This window comes from Mustelus asterias, chromosome 3, assembly GCF_964213995.1.
Source record: "Mustelus asterias chromosome 3, sMusAst1.hap1.1, whole genome shotgun sequence".
Lineage (NCBI taxonomy): Eukaryota > Metazoa > Chordata > Chondrichthyes > Carcharhiniformes > Triakidae > Mustelus > Mustelus asterias.
Genome location: NC_135803.1, coordinates 140,763,533 through 140,787,152, shown reverse-complemented (window position 1 = coordinate 140,787,152; position 23,620 = coordinate 140,763,533). Strand labels below are relative to the sequence as shown.

The 23,620-nt window shown below is 44.8% G+C and overlaps 1 protein-coding gene across 1 annotated transcript in view; it reads right to left on the bottom strand.

Moving 5' to 3' along the window:
* The window catches only part of LOC144491876 (stabilin-1-like), a 213,167-nt gene that overhangs the window by 28,771 nt on the left and 160,776 nt on the right, over positions 1–23,620 (bottom strand). The window contains exons 43-48 of the mRNA XM_078210166.1: positions 18,482–18,555; positions 17,503–17,577; positions 12,344–12,463; positions 10,418–10,465; positions 10,235–10,318; positions 2,183–2,329 (exon numbers count right to left, since the gene is read on the bottom strand). Of these exons, the coding sequence (XP_078066292.1) occupies positions 2,183–2,329; positions 10,235–10,318; positions 10,418–10,465; positions 12,344–12,463; positions 17,503–17,577; positions 18,482–18,555 (548 nt within the window). The remainder of the gene's footprint in view (positions 1–2,182; positions 2,330–10,234; positions 10,319–10,417; positions 10,466–12,343; positions 12,464–17,502; positions 17,578–18,481; positions 18,556–23,620) is intronic.

Sequence of the window (23,620 nt, the reverse complement as noted above, 5' to 3'; positions counted from 1 at the left end):
AGGAACGTAGTTTATTTTTTGGATTAGAGAGGCGTTTGCAGAAAGAATGGGTATTATACATACCCTAAGGCCATGATTCTCAGCGCCAGTTCACCATTGGTGCAAATCCTGTTATGGCCACAAATTCTTCCGGGAGTGCCATAACACAATTTGTGGCAGCGAAATCTCAGTTTAAGATCTTCCCTGCCACCGCCAGCAACTTAATCAAAGTTCATGCCAAGAAGGGGTGTGAACCTGATTACCATGAATTTAAATATATTTAAATACATATGACTAAATGGCTTAACACTGTTACTTCCAGGGACACTAGATGCTTCTCTCCCCCCTCTCTTCAAAAACAAAAACCAGTTGTGATGATCTCGCTATGGACGCAGAGTTGAATATAGTCCCCGGGTGGTGAGGGACATGGCAAGACAGTACCCCGGCACTGCTCCTGGCATCCTGGCCAGGGATGGGCCCAGGGACAGGGCTTCTAGGGTACCCCATTGGGGAGGAGGTGGTTGATGATGGGGGGGTGGTTTGTGCCTGCATGGCAGTTGGTGGGGGCGGAGGTGTGGACATTGAAGATGGGGGGTGCCCCATGATGCCAGTAAATATGGGGGATGGGGGTCGGTTCACCCTGACGCCTGCATGGTGTTGGGGGGGAATGACCCAACAATTGAATGATGGGGGAGGTTGGCCCTCTCTATCCGAGGGTTGGGTGTGTTCTCCTTGTCTGCCAGGGGGCCGCTATGTCCTTGGGGGGGTGGAGATGGGGGCCTTTAACATTTCTTTGAGATTGGGGCACCCTTTAAAATGGCACCCCAATATCTGTGGAGGCAGCCTTGCTGGCTCTATCAGACTCCATCCCATGGGGCCTGACCACAGGGAATGACTGTGTAAAAGATGCCCCCCTGCTTTTTTTTGACAAGTTGTCAGAAGATCTGGGGCGGGATTCTCCGGCCATACTCACTTCGAAACCGGAAAATCCTGCCCGAGGTCAACAGACCTTTCCATGGTCCACCCCTTGTCCGCTCCGATTCCCGTAGCAGGCAGGACGGTAAAATTTACCCCCTGGAGTGAGAACCTGGCTGTGTTTCTGGGGAGAAACATGTCAGCTTTCAGTCACAAGCTGACACTTGGCCGGAATTTTCTGGCCGTTCATGCCGGCGGGATTCTCTGGTCCCGCTGCAGTGAATGGAGATTTGGCCAAGCGCCAAATTCTCCATCCTCGCTGGGAGCGGCAGTGTGGTGTGAATAGTTGGAAAAGTCCGGCCTTTGCCAACTTTTAGGAAAGTTCCACCCTATCGATGATGTGGACAGATGTAAAGGTGAGTTGAAAGGGATTTGGGGGAATGTTGGGTCTGGTACTTAATGTGAATCATCAGCCTGCACCAGCAATAAACATACAAATTGTATTGTTAAAGCAAAAGAGAAGGGCAAATGGGATTGAACAGTCCAATCCACTGATTAGGCCAAACCTCCAGCCTTCAGTTTTGTGTCTGCTTCTGGGCCAGGATTTTCCAGAATCAGTGCAGGTGTGACCAGAACATTTGGAAAACATTGACTTTAAGCGGGAACAAACCACAAAGGGAACACTGAAACCATAGGGGTGGTTCAGAGACAAGAGCATGAGACTGAACTCGGGTAAGAGAGGATCGTGTAATGAGAAAAATCTGCATTGTATAGACTTGAAAGGAATCAACAAGGAAAGGACCTAACAGGCATGTAAAAATAGATATGTACTTTAAAATTTTCGTTCACCCTGCCATTGCTGCCAGTGAATACGGAGAATTTGGCACTCAGCCAAAACTCCATTCACTGCTGTGGGACTGGAGAATCCCAGCTGTGGGCAAGGTCGTAGAAATTTTGGCCATTATGTAACAGCGTGATGTGCAAAACAGGGCTCAAGGTTTGGGTTGACACACACAAAATAATTTGTCATTGATTGGGTTGTGAAACCCATTTTAGCTGATTTGAAAGTTGCAAAGTGTATATATTAGAATATGAATGAGTTGCTTAATGGGCTTTACGTGAATAATGCAAAAGCTTTTAATACAAAGAAATACCTCTGTATGCAATTTCAATTAAAAATCAAGGCTATCTTGGTTTTGTAGATGCTTGAGGTCCAGGCAGCATTTTTAAGATTTTGTACAATGCGATTGATCAATAAGAACACAAGTTGTGGAATAGACACACCCACCTGTTTCCAGGAGATCCGAATGGGGTTCCCAGATAAGGCAACAATGGAGGTCTGTCTCCTTAGATCATTGCGGTAAAGTTTCCCACAGCCTACTATGTGGTATCGAAGCAAATTGCTAATCAAACCTCGAGCTTTCCATTCTTCCATCTGTGAAGAAAGTTCTCTCATTAATTTATCAAAGGCTGTTCACAATCAGCTTAAGATCATTAGAATCTAAGAAATAGGATCAGGAGTAATCCATTCAAATCTCAAGCCAGATCCACCATTTAACAAGTTCATGGCTGACCTGATCTTGGCCTCAATTTCACTTTCCAGCCAAGCCCTCATAACCCTTGACTCCTTTGTCGATCAAAAATCTGACTAACTCAAATATATTGACCCATCCCCCACCTCTCCATGGCATAGAGAATTCCAAAGATTACAGAACCCGGAGAGAAGAAATGCCTCCTCAGCCTCCCGCCTCTCCCCCCCCCCCCCACCACCACAACCTCCCCACCACCCCCACCCCCCACCCCCCCCCCGCCTTACCCACCTCCCCCCCTCCTTCCCAGGGAGTTTAGCTTTTAGCAACAGATTTGGGAACATTGTATAAAAGAGCCAGAACAAATTTTGAGGCCAGGCTACAGGATAGGGTAGATGTTGCAAAGCCTCATGTCGCTCATTGGAAAACTAGGGATTTGCACTCTCACGTTCCCAATCATTGATGTTAATGCATATATAATCAAGGGCAGTATGGCCGTGATTTTCTAATGTATCCTGGTCACTTGTGAGCTCCCATTGGCAAGGTGGAGCAAGGCTGGTATTTGGCTTCTGGGAGCCCCATACAAACTTGCCACCAGAGGTGGCACGGTGGCACAGTGGTTAGCACTGCTGCCTCACAGCGCCAGGGATCTGGGTTCAATTCCGGCCTCAGGTGACAGTTTGTGTGGAGTTTGCACATCCTCCCAGTGTCTGCGTCCATTTTCTCCGGGTGCTCCGGTTTCCTCCCACACTCCAAAGATGTACGGGTTGGGTTGATTGGCCAAGCTAAATTGCCCCTTAGTGTCAGGAGGATTAGCAGGGTAAATACGTGGGGTAAGGGGGTTAGGACCTGGTTGAGATTGTGGAGGGTGCAGGCTCGATGGGCTGAATGGCCTCCTTCAGCAATATAGGGATTCTATGATTTTGGTTTGGAGGCTGGGTCTGATCAGAGACACTGACTGTGAAATGACAGTCACTGCATGAATCTAATACTGCCCCTGACTTGGCTACAAATGAGGGACGTTTCTGCAGAGGGAGTGCGATCAGTTGACAGCTCAGCCACCTGGACTGAACAATGCTTCCAGCATGAGCTGGTTCTGGGTATGCACAGGGGCCTATGACTGTCTTGGGCTCTCCTGGCTTTCTTTGGATCTCCTGAATATCTCAGGGTCTCTAACTGTCTGGGGGTTCTATGCAAATGCATGAGTTATCAGATCCTAAAACAGCCCCTGGTCTGGGGCTCACATACTACACATTTAGTGAGAATATGAGCTGATCATATACCGCTAATTTGATGATATCATCATCATGCAATACAAAGTACCTAGTATTCATTTCAAAAATCAATTAGACTTTTGAAGCTCCACTTCAAGTACAACAATTTAATAATCCTGGGCAGCTGTAGCATGCAACGTAATGAGGAGCAATAATTCGAAAGTTATCTGAAGGTGAATAAATTAATTTTTTATTCTAAGTTGAAATTTTAAAAGTAAATTGATTACGGCACAAAACATTATGGAATAGTTGCATGCTGGATCATTCCTTAATCAAAAATAAACCAATGGGGTGACTGCAAACACTTCATATTTTCTGCCATGAATTTCATATAATTTCATTAAATTCGATGGGCAAATTTGAGATCCTGACAGAAAACTTGCAACAGAGACAGTAAACATACTGTAGAAATCAAAATTACTTTCTGATTTTCCTTTGAGTGTATAATTCCTCATTTGTCTACACTGCTTCCTCCCCTCTTTTGCAATTATTGTCTGACTTGGGGGTTATCTCCACTAAGCCACGAAACCGTAAAATCCTGCCCGAGGTCAACAGACCTTTGCATTGTCCGCCCCTCGCCCGCTCTGATTCCCATGGGCAGGGCGGTAAAATTCTGGCCTACGAGTATTCAACCAATTGAGGCACTAAACCCGATCCTACCGTCATGTGTAATCAGACACTCCCAGCATGAGGTCATGGGAGAGAAAGCCTGATATGGATATGAGGATAGGGAGCCTGAAGAAACTTTTTCCCCTCCTTAACTCAGTTTATCCAGGCCAGTGGTAAGGTACCTACCACTGCCCTGGGTAAAACTGGCAAGCTCAGTAAGACTGCTTATAAAAGTAAATACTGTGAATGCTCGAAAACTGAAATAAAAACTGAAAACACCAAGCAGATCTGGTGGTATTGGAGAAAAAGAAGCAGTAAATGGGCTGAAGTTTTGATGGGACGTTGGCAAGGTCCCAATTTCCTGTTACCGGCCAGTGTGCCGGACTGTCACCATGGTGGTCCCATCTCCAGGTAATTTTCCCTGAGGTTGGTTTAAGGGGTGGGATGATAGTTACCTGGCTGGTAGCCAATTAGGCCAATTTAATTGCCTATCGAAGGCACTTATCAGATGCTGTCTGGAATTTTCCAGATGGTCGATAGGCCACTGTTGAATTGAGTCAACCTCTCAGCAGCAGAACAACCGGCCAGAAATGTTTCACTGAATTTAACTCCCCACTGCTCCAGCAGTGATTGCTGGAGAGCTAAGGTTGTGGCTACAGACTGTGTATGGAGGAGTCCCCTCTGCAAAATGGTGGCCTGGCAGCTCTTGACATTTTTACTTTAAACCTTTGCAAAATCCTTCAAAGGTTGTCCCCATTTTTGGGGCAACATTTGTTCCCCTGCCTACATTGGAAGTTCCCTGACCACAGGGCTGTAAATATTTCAGTGCTGGAGGGTGTCCTATTGTTTGTCCACCCTCGGGAGCCAACTTTATTTTTTGAATTAGACCGGACTCACAGAGACAGTCACATAATTGACCACCTCCTTGAAAATCATCCTCTGGGTCCTGGTGCCATTTGTTTCCTAACCCACATTTCCTCTGGATGGCAGGGTTAGGTCCCAGGAATGAAAATTAAATATTTCAGACCTTCAAAATGCCTCTCTCCCTTAGAATCTTAGAAAAGCACAGGAGACCATTCAGCCCATCATGTCCATGCCAGTCTGAGAACACCCAGGTGCCCTTTCTAATTCCACCTATTTTGAAATTCCAATTCTAATTCCTGCAACCAACCTATAGCCCTGCAGCTTACAGCAGTTAAAGAGCAGATCCATGGACTTTTAAAAAGAGTTTAGAGTCTCTGCCTTCACCACCAACTCAGGCAGCGAATTCCAGACACCCACCACCCTCTGCGTAAAAAGGTTCTTCCTCATCTCTCCTCCACACCTTCTGCCACTTATCTTGAATCTATGTTCCCTGGTTCTAGAATTCTCTACTAAGGGAAACAATTTTATCCTGTCCTCTCTATCGCTTCCCCTTGTAATTTTGCACACCTCAATTAACTCACGCTTTCTTTGTTCCAAGGAAAATGACCCCAACCTATCCAATCTTTCCTCATAGCTACAATTTTCTAATCCTGGCAACATTCTTATAAACCTCCTCTGCATTCTCTCAAAAGCAATTACGTCCTTCCTGTAATGTGGTGACCAGAAATGCAGATAATACTCCAGTTGCAGTCTCACCAGTGTTTTACAGAAATCCAACATTACATCCTTATGTTGGTTATATTAAGGGCATCCATCGATGTCTCCTGTTACTAAGCCAACTTTTTATTCAATTTGCCAAATTACCCTTTTACTTCTTCCTTTTACTTTTTTGACCAATTTGCCATGTAGGACCTTGTCAAAAACCTTGCTAAAATCCATTCACACAACATCCACCACACCACCTTCATCAATCTGACTTGTCACTTCCTCAAAGAATTCAATCAAATTTATATGAGGCAAGACCTTCCTCTAACAATTCCATGTTGACGATCCCTCACTAGTCCATGCCTTTCTATGTGACAGTTAATCTTATCTCTCAGAATCGATTCTACTAATTTGCCCACAACCAATGTAAAACTAACTGGCCTATAATTGTTTGGCACTTCCTTTGATCCCTTTTTAAACAATGGAACTATGTCTGTATTTCTCCAGTCCTCTGGTACCTCCCCTGTATCTAGTGAGGATTGGAAAATCATTCTCAGAGCATCTGCTATCTCCTTCCTGACCTCTTTCAGCAATCTCAGAAACAGTTCATCTGGCCCTGGCGACTTATCAACTTTCAAGGATTCCAACCTTTTGTGTACTTCCTCTCTCTATATGAATATCCCATTGAATATCTCTCAGTGTTCCTCCTGGACCACTATATCTGCATCATCCCTTTCCTTTGTAAACACACACAAAATATTCATTTAAAACCCTTCCTACAATCTCTGCATCTATACACAAGTTCCCTTCTTCATCTCTGATAGATCCCACTTTTTCTTTAGCTAATCCAAATGCATGAGATTATGAAGATAGGGCCTGGATGGGATTGTGGTCGGTGCAGGCTCGATGGGCTGAATGGCCTCCTTCTGCACTGTAGGATTCTATGATTAATATACCAGAAAACCATCTTTGGATTTTCTTTAACTTTACTTGCTAATCTTTTTTCATGCCCTCTCTTTGATTTCCTTAATTCCTTAATTCTTCCCTGCACTTCCTATATTCGTCTAGGCTACCTGGGGAGCTTAGTTTTTTGTGCCTATTATATGCTTTACTTTTCTGTTTGATCTTCCCCTGTGTTCTTCTAGTCACCCAGGAGCTGTAGATTTGGCAATACCACTCTTATTTTTGGAGGGGACATGTCTACTTTGCACATTTAGGATCTTGCTTTTCAGTAATAAAAGCAAATTACTGCAGATGCTGGAATCTGAAACCAAAAGAGAAAATGCTGGAAAATCTCAGCAGGTCTGGCAGCATCTGTAAGGAGAGAAAAGAGCTGACATTTCGAGTCCAGATGATCCTTTGAGACAAAGCAGTTTCTCTTTTGGTTGCTTGCTTTTTCGTGCCTCCCACTAGTTTTCCACTGATTTATCCTCTAGCAAGGCTGTCCACTCCATCTCAGCCAAGTCCCTTCTCATTCCTGCAAAATTTGCCTTCTCCCACTTCAAAACCTTTACTCCTGCTTTATTTCTGTCCTTTTCCATAGAGTCATAGAGGTTTACAGCATGGAAACAGGCCCTTCGGCCCAACTTGTCCATGCCGCACTTCTTTTTTAAAACCCGTAAGCTAAACCCAATTGCCCGCATTTGGTCCATATCCCTCTATACCCATCTTACCCATGTAACTATCTAAATGCTTTTTAAAAGACAAAATTGTACCTGCCTCTACTACTACCTCTGGCAGCTTGTTCCAGACACTCACCACCCTCTGTGTGAAAAAATTGCCCCTCTGGACACTTTTGTATCTCTCCCCTCTCACCTTAAACCTATGCCCTCTAGTTTTAGACTCCCCTACCTTTGGGAAAAGATATTGACTATCTAGCTGATCTGTGCCCCTCATTATTTTATAGACCTCTATAAGATCACCCCTCAGCCTCCTACGCTCCAGAGAAAAAAGTCTCAGTCTATCCAGCCTCTCCTTATAACTCAATCCATCAAGTCCTGGCAGCATCCTAGTAAATCTCTTCTGCACTCTTTCTAGCTTAATAATATCCTTTCTATAATAGGGTGACCAGAATTGCACACAGTACTCCAAGTGTGGCCTTACCAATGTCTTGTACAACTTCAACAAGACATTCCAACTCCTGTATTCAATGTTCTGACCGATGAAACCAAGCATGCTGAATGCCTTCTTCACCACTCTGTCCACCTGTGACTCCACTTTCAAGGAGCTATGAACATGTACCCCTAGATCTCTTTGTTCTGTAACTCTCCCCAACGCCCTACCATTAACTGAGTAAGTCCTGCCCTGGTTCAATCTACCAAAATGCATCACCTCGCATTTGTCTAAATTAAACTCCATCTGCCATTCATCAGCTCACTGGCCCAATTGATCAAGATCCCGTTGCAATTGGAGATAACGTTTTTCACTGTCCACTATGCCACCAATCTTGGTATCATCTGCAAACTTACTGAACATGCCTCCTATATTCTCATCCAATTCATTAATATAAATGACAAATAACAGTGGACCCAGCACTGATCCTTGAGGCACACCACTGATCACAGGCCTCCAGTTTGAAAAACAACTTTCCACAACCACTCTCTGGCTTTTGTCAAGAAGCCAATTTTGTATCCATTTACATACCTCACCTTGAATCCCGTGAGATTTAACCTTATGCAACAACCTACCATGCGGTACCTTGTCAAAGGCCTTGCTAAAGTCCATGTAGACAACATCAACTGCACTGCCCTCATCTACCTTCTTGGTTACCCCTTCAAAAAACTCAATCAAATTTGTGAGACATGATTTTCCACTCACAAAGCCATGCTGACTGTCCCTAATCAGTCCTTGCGTCTCTAAATGCCTGTAGATCCTGTCTCTCAAAATACCTTCCAACAATTTACCCACCACAGATGTGAGGCTCACTGGCCTGTAGTTCCCAGGCTTTTCCCTGCAGCCCTTTTTAAACAAAGGTACAACATTTGCCATTCTCCAATCTTCAGGCACCTCACCCGTGACTATCGATGATTCAAATATCTCGGCTAGGAGACCCGCAATTTCCTCCCTAGCCTTCTACAATGTCCTTCATCAGGTCCCGGAAATTTATCTATCTTGATGCGCTTTAAGACTTCCAGCACCTCCTTCTCTGTAATATTTACGCTCCTCAAGACATCACTATTTATTTCCCCAAGTTCCCTAACATCCATGCTTTTCTCAACAGTAAATACTGATGAGAAATATTCATTTAGGACCTCACCCATCTCTTGTGGATCCGCACATCGATGACCTTGTTGATCCTTAAGAGGCCCTACTCTCTCCTTTGTTACTCTTTTGCCCTTTATGTATTTGTAGAAGCTCTTTGGATTCTCCTTTGCTTTATCTGCCAAAACAATCTTGTGTCCCCTTTTTGCCCTCCTGATTTCTCTCTTAACTCTACTCCTACACCCCCAATACTCCAAGGGATTCGCATGATCCCAGCTGCCTATGCATGTCATGTGCCTCTTTCTTCTTTTTGTCCAGGGCCTCAATATCCTGAGTCATCCAGGGTTCCCTACTTCTGCCGGCCTTGCCCTTCACTCTCAGAGGAATGTGTTTATCCTGAACCCTGGTTAACACACTTTTGAAAGTGTGCCACTAATCAGACGTCCCTTTGCCTTTCCACAAACCCCCCCCCCAATTAACTTTTGAAAGTTCCTGCCTGATACCATCAAAATTGGCCTTTCCCCAATTTAGAATTTTAACTTTTGGGCCAGACCTATCATTCTCCATAGCTATCTTAAAATCAATAGAATATGGTCACTGGTCCCAAAGTGATCCCTCACTAACACTTCTGTCACCTGCCCTTCCTTATTTCCCAAGAGGAGGTCAAGTTTTGCCCCCTCTCTAGTCGGGCCATCCACATACTGAATGAGAAATTCCTCCTGAATACACTCAACAGATTTCTCTCCATCCAAGCCTCTAATACTATGGCTGCCCCAGTCAATGTTGGGAAAGTTAAAATCTCCGACTATTACCACCCTATTTTTCTTGGAGCTATCTGTAATCTCCTTACATATTTGCTCCTCAATTTCCCGCCGACTATTTGGGGGCCTATAGTACAACCCTATCAAAGTGATTTCCCCCTTCTTATTTCTCAGTTCTACCCGTATAGACTCAGTGGCCGAACCCTCGGATACATCCCCTCTCAGTACGGCCGTGATGCTTTCCCTAATCAAAAGTGCAACGTTAATGTTAAATCTAACTGATTTAACTAAATCGCAGGTTGTCTATTCCTTTCTGCAAAAAGGCAGTGATGTTTGGAAAAACTGCTACATTTTGCCACAAGTCTTTTGACAATGTGTAATATTAATATATGTTTACCGTTTTATCCTGAGTAAATGTGTCCATCTTGGGCACAAACACTGTGAATGGCCCTTTGCCATTAAGTTCTTTGATGTTGTTCATCTGCAATGGTTCAAATAAATTGAAGAACAGTTGAGCAAGTTTCTAATAGATAATCTTCATGAATGTAGTTTGAGAAGTGTTAAAGTAGTCCAACGCTACCTGAAGATAACTGTGAAACAAGGCAGCATCTGATTTCCGTGCAAGTTCCTGTCAAAAAAATTCAAAATTTGTTTTTTTCATTGATAACAAAAAATGGCAAGATAATTTATATTTCATGGTAACACCTATATTTAATGGCAAAGGTAAAGGAGAGTTGCATTAATGCAACATTTTTCACAGACTCTGAGGAATGTGTCAAAAGGGGTGATCTTACCGGCTTGTCACACCAGTCAATTGACGTGGGGAGCCGGAAAGATCGTGAGAGAAGCGAAAAACCGAGTTTGCGCCTGGTTTCTCGCCTCCCGCCCCAAATTGCCAGCGATCGACTGGGGGGGGGGGGGGGCGGGGGGCAATCAGGCTGGTGGGGGAGGCAATGTACAGGGGAGTGGTGGAGTGACAATCTCTCATTCTACATTGGGATATCAGGCGTAAGTACAATGGCATACGTAGTCAGCAGCCGGCTTCCCGGCATGAAAAGACTCCATCCATTCCGCCTACTGGTGAGAATCACACTTTGCCTCATTTATTTTCTAAGTGTGAATAGATTTTAATTTTTCTCTCACCAAAGAAAATGGGTCTGAAACTCTCCCGTTTTCACGCTTGTTCAACATTTAGAATTTTTTTGGTAAGATCACTCCCATACTGTTCCATTTACAACGAACTGAGTGGAATTTATTCAAACATGAGGCATTTTACACACACGGAACTATTTCTCAAGTAGAAATGCTTAGAATGCTGAGACAAAAGTTCCAATTTTACTTTGCTTCATCTGCCACAAACTGGGTGCTTGTAGCCTAAAAAATGGTGTCAGGTCATTTAGCATCACCCTGGGATAAGGCCTGTTGATGGAGGCCAGAGTACCCATCAGTTTCAGGTGAGGGGTCACTTGTAGTTTTCAAATTGGGAGCCATCTTATGTTCTTATCCACTTGCCATTTGCTTGAAATTATACTAGTGTGTTCCTTTGGTGGTGTTAATTAGGAATAAGATAAGGTCATGAGAAATAGGAGCAGGAGTGGGCCACAGCTTGCTCTGCCATTCAGTAAGATCATTGCTGATCTAATTTTGCTGTAACTCCACTTTCCAACTGCTTCCCATAACCTTTAATTCTTTTGTCATCAAAAATCTATCTAACTCAGCCTTGAATATATTCAGTGACTCAGCTTCTGCTGCTCTCTGTGGAAGAGAATTTCAAAGATGGTCAACCCTCTGAGAGAAGTAAGTTTTTTGTCTTGCGGCATTTCTTCTCTCCCTTGTGGCTTTCACCTTCAGTTTGCAACAATGGTAAAGTCTATGGAGTGGCTGCAATGTGTATCTGAAGCCAGAGTCGAGAGGTCTTCATTTGAATGCTACCAGGTAGTATATCAGCCTGAGGGTTGTGTTGGGGAGAGGGAGCAATGTGTGGAGCTGATTGGAAAATGGGTGAAGCACAGGCGACAAATCAGTCGCAGTATTTTTATGGAGGAGGACCGCATTTGTTCACTTTTAGACTAATACTTGAACATCCACCACGAGACCTTTAATGCCAAAATTTTTTTAACTGGGTTCCTGAACACTACATCATGGTATCAACGGGAACCCAAGGATCACCTTCCAGGATTTCAACAACCAGTCTTTGTTCAGGTGAAAAGCAGTGTTGAAAATCAACCCAGGACTTTACGTTTACCTGAAACACTGGATCAAGAGAACAGGGCATCAATTAATATCTAATCTAAAGGGAGCTCTCTGACCATCAGCACTGCTTCAAGACTTCACTGCAGCACTGAGAGAGAATACTAAATAATTAAATAAAACATAATTCCAAGAAAAATAATTCTATGTCATTCCTGTTCCTGCATCAGTTCACATGTATGTTACATTATATAAATATTGTATTTTGAAATAATAGAAGTTCACTTTCAATTGTCTAAAAATCTTTGAATACTACCTGTGAGATTTTGCCTCGACAATAAGGTCCAACCATCATGTAGCCCGTCCTGCAGGTACATTTTCTCATCCCAGGTCCTGTTGCTTGGCACCAGGCAAATGGGCCACAGCCCCCATTTTTCTTAAATTGGAAATTAAGGTAAAGATTAGGACAGGATAAACCCATTTTTAGATTTAATATCAGTAATATTTCTTGGCCAGATCTCTCCAATATAAAGTTGTTCAGCAGATAAAATAACTATTGGTCCTTAGTCTTGTAGCATAAATATTCAAATAACCTGCTTTCTTCTTTGTACTACTGTTTACACGCTAGTGCATTTATTGCATTGTCGATGTTTTGGCAAATTCACATATAAAAAGATCTCAATATGCAAAGGGAAGAATGTCTAAAATTGACCATATGAACTTAAAATTAATAAAAATAACTAAAGGAAAATCAAACCAAGTTGAAGAAAATTGGTCCTTAAATAAAAATGCTGATGCCCAGTACAGTGATAGATACATTTTTAGAAGCAGAAAGCTTCTTTACTAGCTAATTTGCAATTGCCCCTGCATGAGGGGAAGCTTGAGTCCAGCCATTTTGACAATGAATCCCAATTGTCAAGTGTGGGGCTAACAATCAAATCAAGCACATTTCAGATTGTAGCTCTCTTAAATTTAAATAATGTGGTTGGCACTGCGCTCTTTTTTGAATGCTTCTCAGTTAAATGAATTAATATGACTATTTAGATGTTGCACTCACCCACCTCACTTATCGGTTGGAATTTTACCGGTACACCCACCCTGATTCCGGGACCAGGCTAGGCTTAGAGACCGGCATTCTCCATTGGCCTCGGGTGGGATCGTACGAACCTCGGGCGGACATGCCGGTAAAATTCTGCCCAATATGCATGCTTAGCTGAGAGCCCAGACTTCTATAAATTTCTTGAAACCGGTGCACACAAGGTTGGAGGGTCACAGTTTTTTTTTTTAACTGGTCGGTGCAACATCGTGGGCCGAAGGGCCTGTTCTGCGCTGTAATGTTCTATGTTCTATGTTCTATGTTCTAAAACACTGCCTGATAGAAAGCATTTTTTCTTAGTTCTATTTTGTTAATGGCCAATGTTTATTTACACAAGATAAAGAGATATCAAGCATTTATAAGGTGTTTGATAAGGTCCCCCATGGTCGGCTTATGATGAAAGTGAGGAGGTGTGGGATAGAGGGAAAGTTGGCCGATTGGATAGGTAACTGGCTGTCTGACCGAAGACAGAGGGTGGTGGTCGATGGAAAATTTTCGGATTGGAGGCAGGTTGCTAGTGGTGTGCCGCAGAGATCAGTGCTTGGTCCTCTGCTCTTTGTGATTTTTATTAATGACTTAGAGGAGGGGGCTGAAGGGTGGATCAGTAAATTTGCTGATGACACCAAGATTGGTGGAGTAGTGGATGAGGTGGAGGGCTGTTGTAGGCTGCAAAGAAACATAGATAGGATGCAAAGCTGGGCTGAAAAATGGCAAATGGAGTTTAACCCTGATAAATGTGAGGCGATTCATTTTGGTAGGACAAATTTAAATGTGGATTACAGGGTCAAAGGTAGGGTTCTGAAGACTGTGGAGGAACAGAGAGATCTTGGGGTCCATATCCACAGATCTCTAAAGGTTGCCAGTCAAGTGGATAGAGCTGTGAAGAAGGCCTATAGTGTGTTAGCTTTTATTAACAGGGGGTCGGAGTTTAAGAACCGTGGGGTTATGCTGCAACTGTACAGGACCTTGGTGAGACCACATTTGGAATATTGTGTGCAGTTCTGGTCACCTCACTATAAGAAGGATGTGGAAGCGCTGGAAAGAGTGCAGAGGAGATTTACCAGGATGCTGCCTGGTTTGGAGGGTAGGTCATATGAGGAAAGGTTGAGGGAGCTAGGTCTGTTCTCTCTGGAGCGGAGGAGGCTGAGGGGAGACTTAATAGAGGTGTATAAAATGATGAAGGGGATAGATAGAGTGAACGTTCAAAGACTATTTCCTCGGGTGGATGGAGCTATTACAAGGGGGCATAACTATAGGGTTCGTGGTGGGAGATACAGGACGGATATCAGAGGTAGGTTCTTTACGCAGAGAGTGGTTGGGGTGTGGAATGGACTGCCTGCAGTGATAGTGGAGTCAGACACTTTAGGAACATTTAAGCGGTTATTGGATAGGCACATGGAGCACACCAGGATGATAGGGAGTGGGATAGCTTGATCTTGGTTTCAGATAAAGCTCGGCACAACATCGTGGGCCGAAGGGCCTGTTCTGTGCTGTACTGTTCTATGTTCTATGTTCTATAGTTTCTGATATTTATACTTTAAAAGTCTTGTTGTAGTAAGAGCAGTTTTTAAAACAAAGGTGTGAATGACTGTTTTTTTACGTTTTTCCACACATGCCATTGTTATCATAGGGCTTATTGATGCTCTACAGAATGGACATTGGGTGAATGGGCATTGAGGTGCTATGAGTTGGCATGGAGTGTATGATGGGCCATTGAGAGTAGATGATGGGACATGGGTTAGTATGGAAGTATGAAGGATCAAAGGTGGTGGGTGGAGGGGCATTATTTGGCATGGAGGATATGAGAGGCCACTGAGGGTGGGTGAAGGGGCAAGGGTTGGCATGAGTTGGCATTTATGGGCATAGGGAATGAGTGGGATGCAACGGGTGAGGACTAGAAAGCTCAAAATTGAAGAAAACAACTGGAACAAAGTCCCAGAGCTGAGGCAGGCCTTTTAACTAGTCTGCCTTGGCATTTGACAGCCTCTAGGATGCCTCCAATCAGTATCTGGGGGTAGTGGGCCTGACTCCAGCACCCACCTGCCTCCCCCATTCCCTCGAATGAAGGCACCCTTTCCTGGTTAAAAAGAAAAAGGAGGCTTATGTTCGGATGAGACGTGAGCACTCGGGTAGTGCACTAGAAAGCTTTAGATTGGCTAAGAGGGAGTTGAAGAGCGAGCTTAGAAGGGCTAAAAGGGGACATGAGAAGACTTTGGCGGATAGGGTTAAAGAGAATCCTAAGGCGTTCTATAGGTATGTCAAGAACAGAAGGTTGGTTAGGGCAAGTTTAGGGCCAGTTATAGATGGCAGAGGGAAGTTATGTGTGGAACCGGAGGAGATTGGTGAAGCATTGAACCAATATTTCTCTTCGGTGTTCACGCAAGGGGACATGAATATAGCTGAGGAGGACACTGGGTTGCAGGGGAGTAGAATAGACAGTATTACAGTTGATAAGGAGGATGTGCAGGATATTCTGGAGGGTCTGAAAATAGATAAATCCCCTGGTCCGGATGGGATTTATCCAAGGATTCTCTGGGAGGCAAGAGAAGTGATTGCAGAGCCTCTGGCTCTGATCTTCAGGTCGTCGTTGGCCTCTGGTATAGTACCAGAAGATTGGAGGTTAGCGAATGTTGTCCCATTGTTTAAGAAGGGGAACAGAGACTTCCCCGGGAATTATAGACCGGTGAGTCTCACTTCTGTTGTCGGCAAGATGTTGGAAAAAATTATAAGGGATAGGATTTATAGTTATTTGGAGAGTAATGAATTGATAGGTGATAGTCAGCATGGTTTTGTGGCAGGTAGGTCGTGCCTTACTAACCTTATTGAGTTTTTTGAGAAAGTGACCAAGGAGGTGGATGGGGGCAAGGCAGTGGACGTGGTATATATGGATTTTAGTAAGGCGTTTGATAAGGTTCACCATGGTAGGCTTCTGCAGAAAATGCAGATGTATGGGATTGGGGGTGATCTAGGAAATTGGATCAGGAATTGGCTAGCGGATAGGAAACAGAGGGTGGTGGTTGATAGTAAATATTCATCATGGAGTGCGGTTACAAGTGGTGTACCTCAGGGATCTGTTTTGGGGCCACTGCTGTTTGTAATATTTATTAATGATCTGGATGAGGGTATAGTTGGGTGGATTAGCAAATTTGCTGATGACACCAAAGTCGGTGGTGTGGTAGACAGTGAGGAAGGGTGTCGTAGTTTGCAGGAAGACTTAGACAGGTTGCAAAGTTGGGCCGAGAGGTGGCGGATGGAGTTTAATGCGGAGAAGTGTGAGGTAATTCACTTTGGTAGGAATAACAGATGTGTTGAGTATAGGGCTAACGGGAGGACTTTGAATAGTGTGGAGGAGCAGAGGGATCTAGGTGTATGTGTGCATAGATCCCTGAAAGTTGGGAATCAAGTAGATAAGGTTGTTAAGAAGGCATATGGTGTCTTGGCGTTTATTGGTAGGGGGATTGAATTTAGGAGTCGTAGCGTTATGTTGCAACTGTACACAACTCTGGTGCGGCCGCACTTGGAGTACTGTGTGCAGTTCTGGTCCCCACATTACAGGAAGGATGTGGAGGCTTTGGAGAGGGTGCAGAGGAGGTTTACCAGGATGTTGCCTGGTATGGAGGGGAGATCCTATGAGGAGAGGCTGAGGGATTTGGGATTGTTTTCGCTGGAAAGGCGGCGGCTAAGAGGGGATCTTATTGAAACATATAAGATGATTAGAGGTTTAGATAGGGTGGATAGTGATAGCCTTTTTCCTCTGATGGAGAAATCCAGCACGAGGGGGCATGGCTTTAAATTGAGGGGGGGTAGTTATAGAACCGATGTCAGGGGTAGGTTCTTTACCCAGAGGGTGGTGAGGGATTGGAATGCCCTGCCAGCATCAGTAGTAAATGCGCCTAGTTTGGGGGCGTTTAAGAGATCCGTAGATAGGTTCATGGACGAAAAGAAATTGGTTTAGGTTGGAGGGTCACAGTTTTTTTTTTTTTAACTGGTCGGTGCAACATCGTGGGCCGAAGGGCCTGTTCTGCGCTGTAATGTTCTATGTTCTATGTTCTATGTTCTATATTCCTGCTACCTGCCTCAAAATGAAGAACCAGCCTTATGTCATAACTTTGGCTTTGCAATTGGGTTGTGAAATGCCCATTTTTTTCAGGTGTTATGCAACCTACTGATGTCCCAAAATGTGGGGCAGGAAGCACACCGGAAGTACATATTGGTAAGGACAAACAAGCGGCATCCTTTGCCCATACCTGACATAGGCATTAGGCTCTTTATATATGTAGATAAGGGGCCTAATGCCTGCTTGAGGTTTCTGCTCCAAGATTGATTTGCTGCAAAAGTGGACGCTCTTGAATTTCTAGGCCTATAAGTTTGTTGCTAACCTTTTCGCAAAGGTTGATGGGTGCACAGGATTTTTTGCCATCTCCATAGTATCCACGGAGACAATTACAAGCGACCTAGAATGAAGAACACATCAAAGAAAGCATGCAAAGTATCATTCAAAATATCTGTGTGGGTGGGGTCTCTTATCTTGTATTGCACCCTCCCAATCCAAGAATAACAAGCCGGAATCTCAGGGTTACATTTTTCCTGAGCCCATTTGGCTGGATCTGGAAGTTTACAATACTGATTTGTTTGTGAAGAATTAATTTAACACAGTTATCTTATCTATCATAATGTACACGCCCTGCTTAAACTCATAACAGATGCAGCTGCCCTTGGAATTCAATTAACCTCATCCATTTTAAAAATGCTTATTTTCATTCTTGGCTTTCTGCTACAGACAACCCAGTTTCCAGTCCTACCCCATTTTTAAAATACTGGAGAAGGAATATAGGAACGGAAGTAGGCCATTCAGCTCCTCGACCCCGCTCCACCATTCAATAAGATCATGGCTGATCTGTGGCCTAACTCCATGTACCTGCCCTGGGCCTTGATACCCCTGCTCAATAAAAATTTGTCTATCTCAGACTTAAACATAACAATTGAACCAGCATCCATCGCAGTTTGAGGAAGAGAGTTCCAATCCTCCACCACTCTTTGTGTGTGGAAGTGTTTTCTAACATCTCTCCTGAACGCTTGGCCCTAATTTTTGGATTATGGCCCCTGGTTTTAGAACCTACAACTCGTGGAAATAGTTTATCTTTATCCACCCTCTCCCTCCCTGTAAATATTTTGTAGACTTCTATCAGGTCACCCCTCAATCTTCTGATTTCGAGGGAATAAAGCTCTACTTCTTCCAATCTCTCCTCGTAACTTAACCCCTGAAGTACAATAATGCTGGGAAAACAACATAAAACTAAAGATAAAAATGAAATACATTGGAATGGCTAGAAATCTGTGCAGATAATTTTGCCTTACCTGATTTGGACCTGTTTTGGTGCATTCTGCATTTTCATGACATCCACCATTCCCTTCTATACAGCCATCAATTTCTGATTTGGAATAAAATACGATATTAGGAATAATTTAAAAAACAAAGTGCAGTATAATTAGCAAAATCTTCCCACTGTCTATTCTTTCTCTATCCATTGAATTTACTTTACCTGGATAAAGAACTGACCAAGTTCATTATTCTATTTTACCTTCTCCTCTTTATGCTCTTGTTACCAACGCATCTCGCTGCCCTGCTCTATCAATCTGCGGCATGGCCCAGAAATCAATGATAGAATTGGGCTCTACCGGAATTTTACTGCCCCGCCCACCACGGGAATCGGAGAGGGCGAGGGGCAGACAATGGGAAGATCCGTTGACCTCGGGCGGGATTTTACGGTTTCGGGATGAGCAAGGCCGTAAAATGCCACCCTATTAGTCACAACAGGTGGAGCATGCATAACCTTTGGTACCACAATTCAGATTAGCAAAGAAAAACATTCAAGCTTAAGATCACAAAGTCAATCCCCTGCGACACTGGTTATGGATAAATCAGGACCTAGAGAATGGATTTTGATGTCTCCTGTGGTCTTACAGCAGTAACTAAGACAGGAAGCTTACTGACACAATTAGCTGAATTTTAACTTTGGTTGGAGGCTGAGTGCACATTGGGAATACAGAAGTTTCAGCAGCATGTTTGATAGTTTTTTTTAATCCAGCCACTACCTCTGATGTTGGACTTCCCGAATATTTCGAGCCAGTAGTTGTGAAGACAATCTGCACCAGTCTATATAAAAAGGACATAGCGAGGGGAAAGCTTGAAGCATTGTGGATATGTTTGACAAAGCCAGGACTTTCACAGATGGAATCTCAGCACAGCAAGGCAGCAGCATACTTCAGCAATGTGTCTCGAGTGTAGTGTGTCAAACTTCGCAGATGACACTAAGATGAGTGGCAGAGCAAAGTGTGCAGAGGGCGCTGAAAGACTGCAAAGGGATATAGATAGGCTAAGTGAGTGGGTGAGGGTCTGGCAGATGGAGTACAATGTTGGTAAATGTGAGGTCATCCATTTTGGTAGGAATAACAGCAAAAAGGACTATTATTTAAATGGTAAAAAATTGCAGCATGCTGCTGTGCAGAGGGACCTGGGTATCCTTGTGCAAGAATCACAAAGAGTTGGTTTGAGGATGCAGCACGTAATTAAGAAGGCAAATGGAATTTTGTCCTTCACTGCTAGAGGGATGGAGTTTAAAAACAGCAAGGTTATGTTGCAGCTGTATAAGGTGCTGGTGAGGCCACACCTGTGTACAGTTTTGGTCTCCTTACTTGAGAAAGGATATACTGACACTGGAGGGGGTGCAGAGGAGATTCATTAGTTGATTCCGGAGTTGAGAGGGTTGGCTTATGAGGAGAGACTGAGTAGACTGGGGCTATACTCATTGGAATTCAGAAGAATGAGGGGAGATCTTATAGAAACATATAAGATTATGAAGGGAATAGATAAGATAGAAGCAGGGAAGTTGTTTCCACTGGCAGGTGAAACTAGAACTAGGGGGAATGGCCACAAAATAAGGGGAAGCAGATTTAGGACTGAGGAACTTCTTCACACAAAGGGTTGTGAATCTGGGGAATTCCCTGCCCAGTGAAGCAGTTGAGGCTACCTCATTGAATGTTTTTAAGGCAAGGATAGATAAATTTTTGAATAGTAAAGGAATTAAGGGTTATGGTGAGCGGGCGGGTAAGTGGAGCTGAGTCCATGAAAAGATCAGCCATGATCTTATTGAATGGCGGAGCAGGCTCGAAGGGCCAGATGGCCTACTCCTGCTCCTACTTCTTATGTTCTTATAACGCTGCAGGCATTATCTCCCTCAGGGAGATTCTGTTCCCTGAAGATGGGAGGGAAAAGTCAGCCTCGGAACAAGCAGGCTGGATGTGGCAGAGGAGGTCAGTGGCAGGAGTGTGGTGCCTCCCTCTGATACACTGCCACCTGAAGTTTCACGACCTGATCAGAGTGGGAAAGGTGAGTGACACGAGACATTCGAGTACAAACCCCTTCACTCTGCCTTCTTCTTCTGTCCATCATTCCTGCTTCACTGCTTCACCAACACTGCTCCACACATTCCTCTTGTCCTGGAGCGACTTATCACATATCTATCCGACCAGCCGTCATTCATAAGTTTTAAAGTTATTTATCCGTGTCACAAGTAGGCTTACATTAACACTGCAATGAAGTTACTGTGAAAACCCCCTAGTCGCCACACTCCGTTGCCTGTTTGGGTACACTGAGGGAGAATTTAGCATGGCCAATGCACCTGACCAGCACATCTTTTGGACTGTGGGAGGAAACCAGAGCACCCGGAGGAAACCCACGCAGTCACGGGGAGAACAAGCAAACTCCACACAGACAGTGACCCAAGCTGGGAATTGAACCTAGGTCCCTGGCGCTGTGAGGCAGCAGTGCGAACAACTATGCCACTGTGCCTAATATCCTCATCTTACAGTAATGTCACACCAATACCTCATAATGACCCTCGACAAATGCTGTCTTTTTATCCTCTCAAAAGGTTCCTCAGCTCCCACTCTTGGGTCTCTTCTTTCTTCCCTTGCTGAAGAGAGTACAGAAGACGAGGGAGAGACAGAGAGCCAGAGGTGGCCTCTGGTCAACTCCACATTATGTGGAGATGCCGGCGTTGGACTGGGGTAAACACAGTAAGAAGTTTAACAACACCAGGTTAAAGTCCAACAGGTTTATTTGGTAGCAAAAGCCACACAAGCTTTCGAGGCTCTGAGCCCCTTCTTCAGGTGAGTGGGAATTCTGTTCACAAACAGAACTTATAAGACACAGACTCAATTTACATGAATAATGGTTGGAATGCGAATACTTACAACTAATCCAGTCTTTAAGAAACAAAACAATGGGAGTGGAGAGAGCATCAAGACAGGCTAAAAAGATGTGTATTGTCTCCAGACAAGACAGCCAGTGAAACTCTGCAGGTCCACGCAACTGTGGGAGTTACAAATAGTGTGACATAAATTCTGATTCTAGGATCGCATGATAAAGTCTCAGGAGGAAAAAAGCAGAAATATTTATGTGAAATAGTGTGACATAAACCCAATATCCCGGTTGAGGCCGTCCTTGTGTGTGCGGAACCTGGCTATCAGTTTCTGCTCCGCGACTCTGCGCTGTCGTGTGTCGCGAAGGCCGCCTTGGAGAACGCTTACCCGAATATCAGAGGCCGAATGCCCGTGACCGCTGAAGTGCTCCCCAACAGGAAGAGAACAGTCTTGCCTGGTGATTGTCGAGCGGTGTTCATTCATCCGTTGTCGCAGCGTCTGCATAGTTTCCCCAATGTACCATGCCTCGGGACATCCTTTCTTGCAGCGTATCAGGTAGACAACGTTGGCCGAGTTGCAAGAGTATGTACCGTGTACCTGGTGGATGGTGTTCTCACGTGAGATGATGGCATCTGTGTCGATGATCCGGCACGTCTTGCAGAGGTTGCTGTGGCAGGGTTGTGTGGTGTCTTGGTCACTGTTCTCCTGAAGGCTGGGTAGTTTGCTGCGGACAATGGTCTGTTTGAGGTTGTGCGGTTGTTTGAAGGCAAGAAGTGGGGGTGTGGGGATGGCCTTGGCGAGATGTTCGTCTTCATCAATGACATGTTGAAGGCTCCGGAGGAGATGCCGTAGCTTCTCCGCTCCGGGGAAGTACTGGACAACGAAGGGTACTCTGTCCACTGTGTCCCGTGTTTGTCTTCTGAGGAGGTCGGTGCGGTTTTTCACTGTGGCGCGTTGGAACTGTTGATCAATGAGTCTAGCGCCATATCCTGTTCTTATGAGGGCATCTTTCAGCGTCTGGAGGTGTCTGTTGCGATCCTCCTCATCCGAGCAGATCCTGTGTATACGGAGGGCTTGTCCGTAGGACAACTCCACATTAACAGTTCAGTGAAGGAGGCACTGGAGATAAGTTAGGTCTTGGCATACATGACCAATGGTGATGGAGAACTGGGGGTCTCCCAGCTACTTGGTGACAAAATTAAATATCACGCAGCAAAGTGGCATACAAGAATCAATCATTTATACTTGGTGTCAGCAGCCAGTGAAACATGATGGCCCATAACTTTCTGTCTTCTCAGTGTCAGGCTTAGGCAGTATTGCAATGATGTGCTGGGAAATCCATGTAGGAAGTTCCCATGTAGGGGTTTACCTGACCTGCCCAGAAGTGCTATCTTCCCCTGGACAATTGCCACCCGACAGAAGCGATTTAAATCACTAACTTTGGATGATTCTGCCAGTTTTACGCTGATAGTTATTCTGAAAAGTTAGAAGGAAAAAAGCTCCAAAGTAGCTATTAAAAAAAACACCAACTGACCCCGCACGGGACACCCTGTACACACACGACCCCCCTGCCCAGTGGATCCCCCATGCCATCTCCACTCCTGATCCACCCCCCCGACCCTCCCCACAAACCCCCTCATGGCCTCCCATGTCCGACCTGGCCCCTTCCCCTCCTGGTCTGACCTGATCCGACCTCCCCACTGCCCCTCCTGACCCCTCAACCCCTGCCCCCAACCCCCAGCCCCTCCGAGTCTCCAGTCTCTCACCACCCGCAGCCCTTCCTGGCGTTTAAAAAATGTATTCACTCGTGGGACATGGACATCGCTGGTGGGTCAGAGGCTCAAATTTTGGCAGAGAGTAAGTCACCTCCTGATTCCCCCAAACCTGTCCAGCCACCTGCAAGGCACAAGTCAGAAGTGTGATGTAATACTTGCCACTTGCCTGGATGAGTGCAGCTCATTTAAGAAGCCTGACACCATCTAGCACAAAGCAGCCAATTTGATTGGTACCCCATACACCACCTTCAACATTCATTCCCTCCACCACCAACGCACAGTGTCAGTAGTGTACCCCAGGTACAAAATGCACTGCAGCAACTGACTAAGGCTCCTTAGACAGCACCTTCCAAACACACAACCTCTTCCACCAAGAAGGATAAGGGCAGCAGTCGCATGGGAACATCACCACCTGCAAGTTCCCCCCCAAGCCACACACCACCTTGAGTTGGAACTATATCCCTATTCCTTCACTGGTGCTCGATCAAAAACCTGGAACTCCCTTCCTAACGAGACT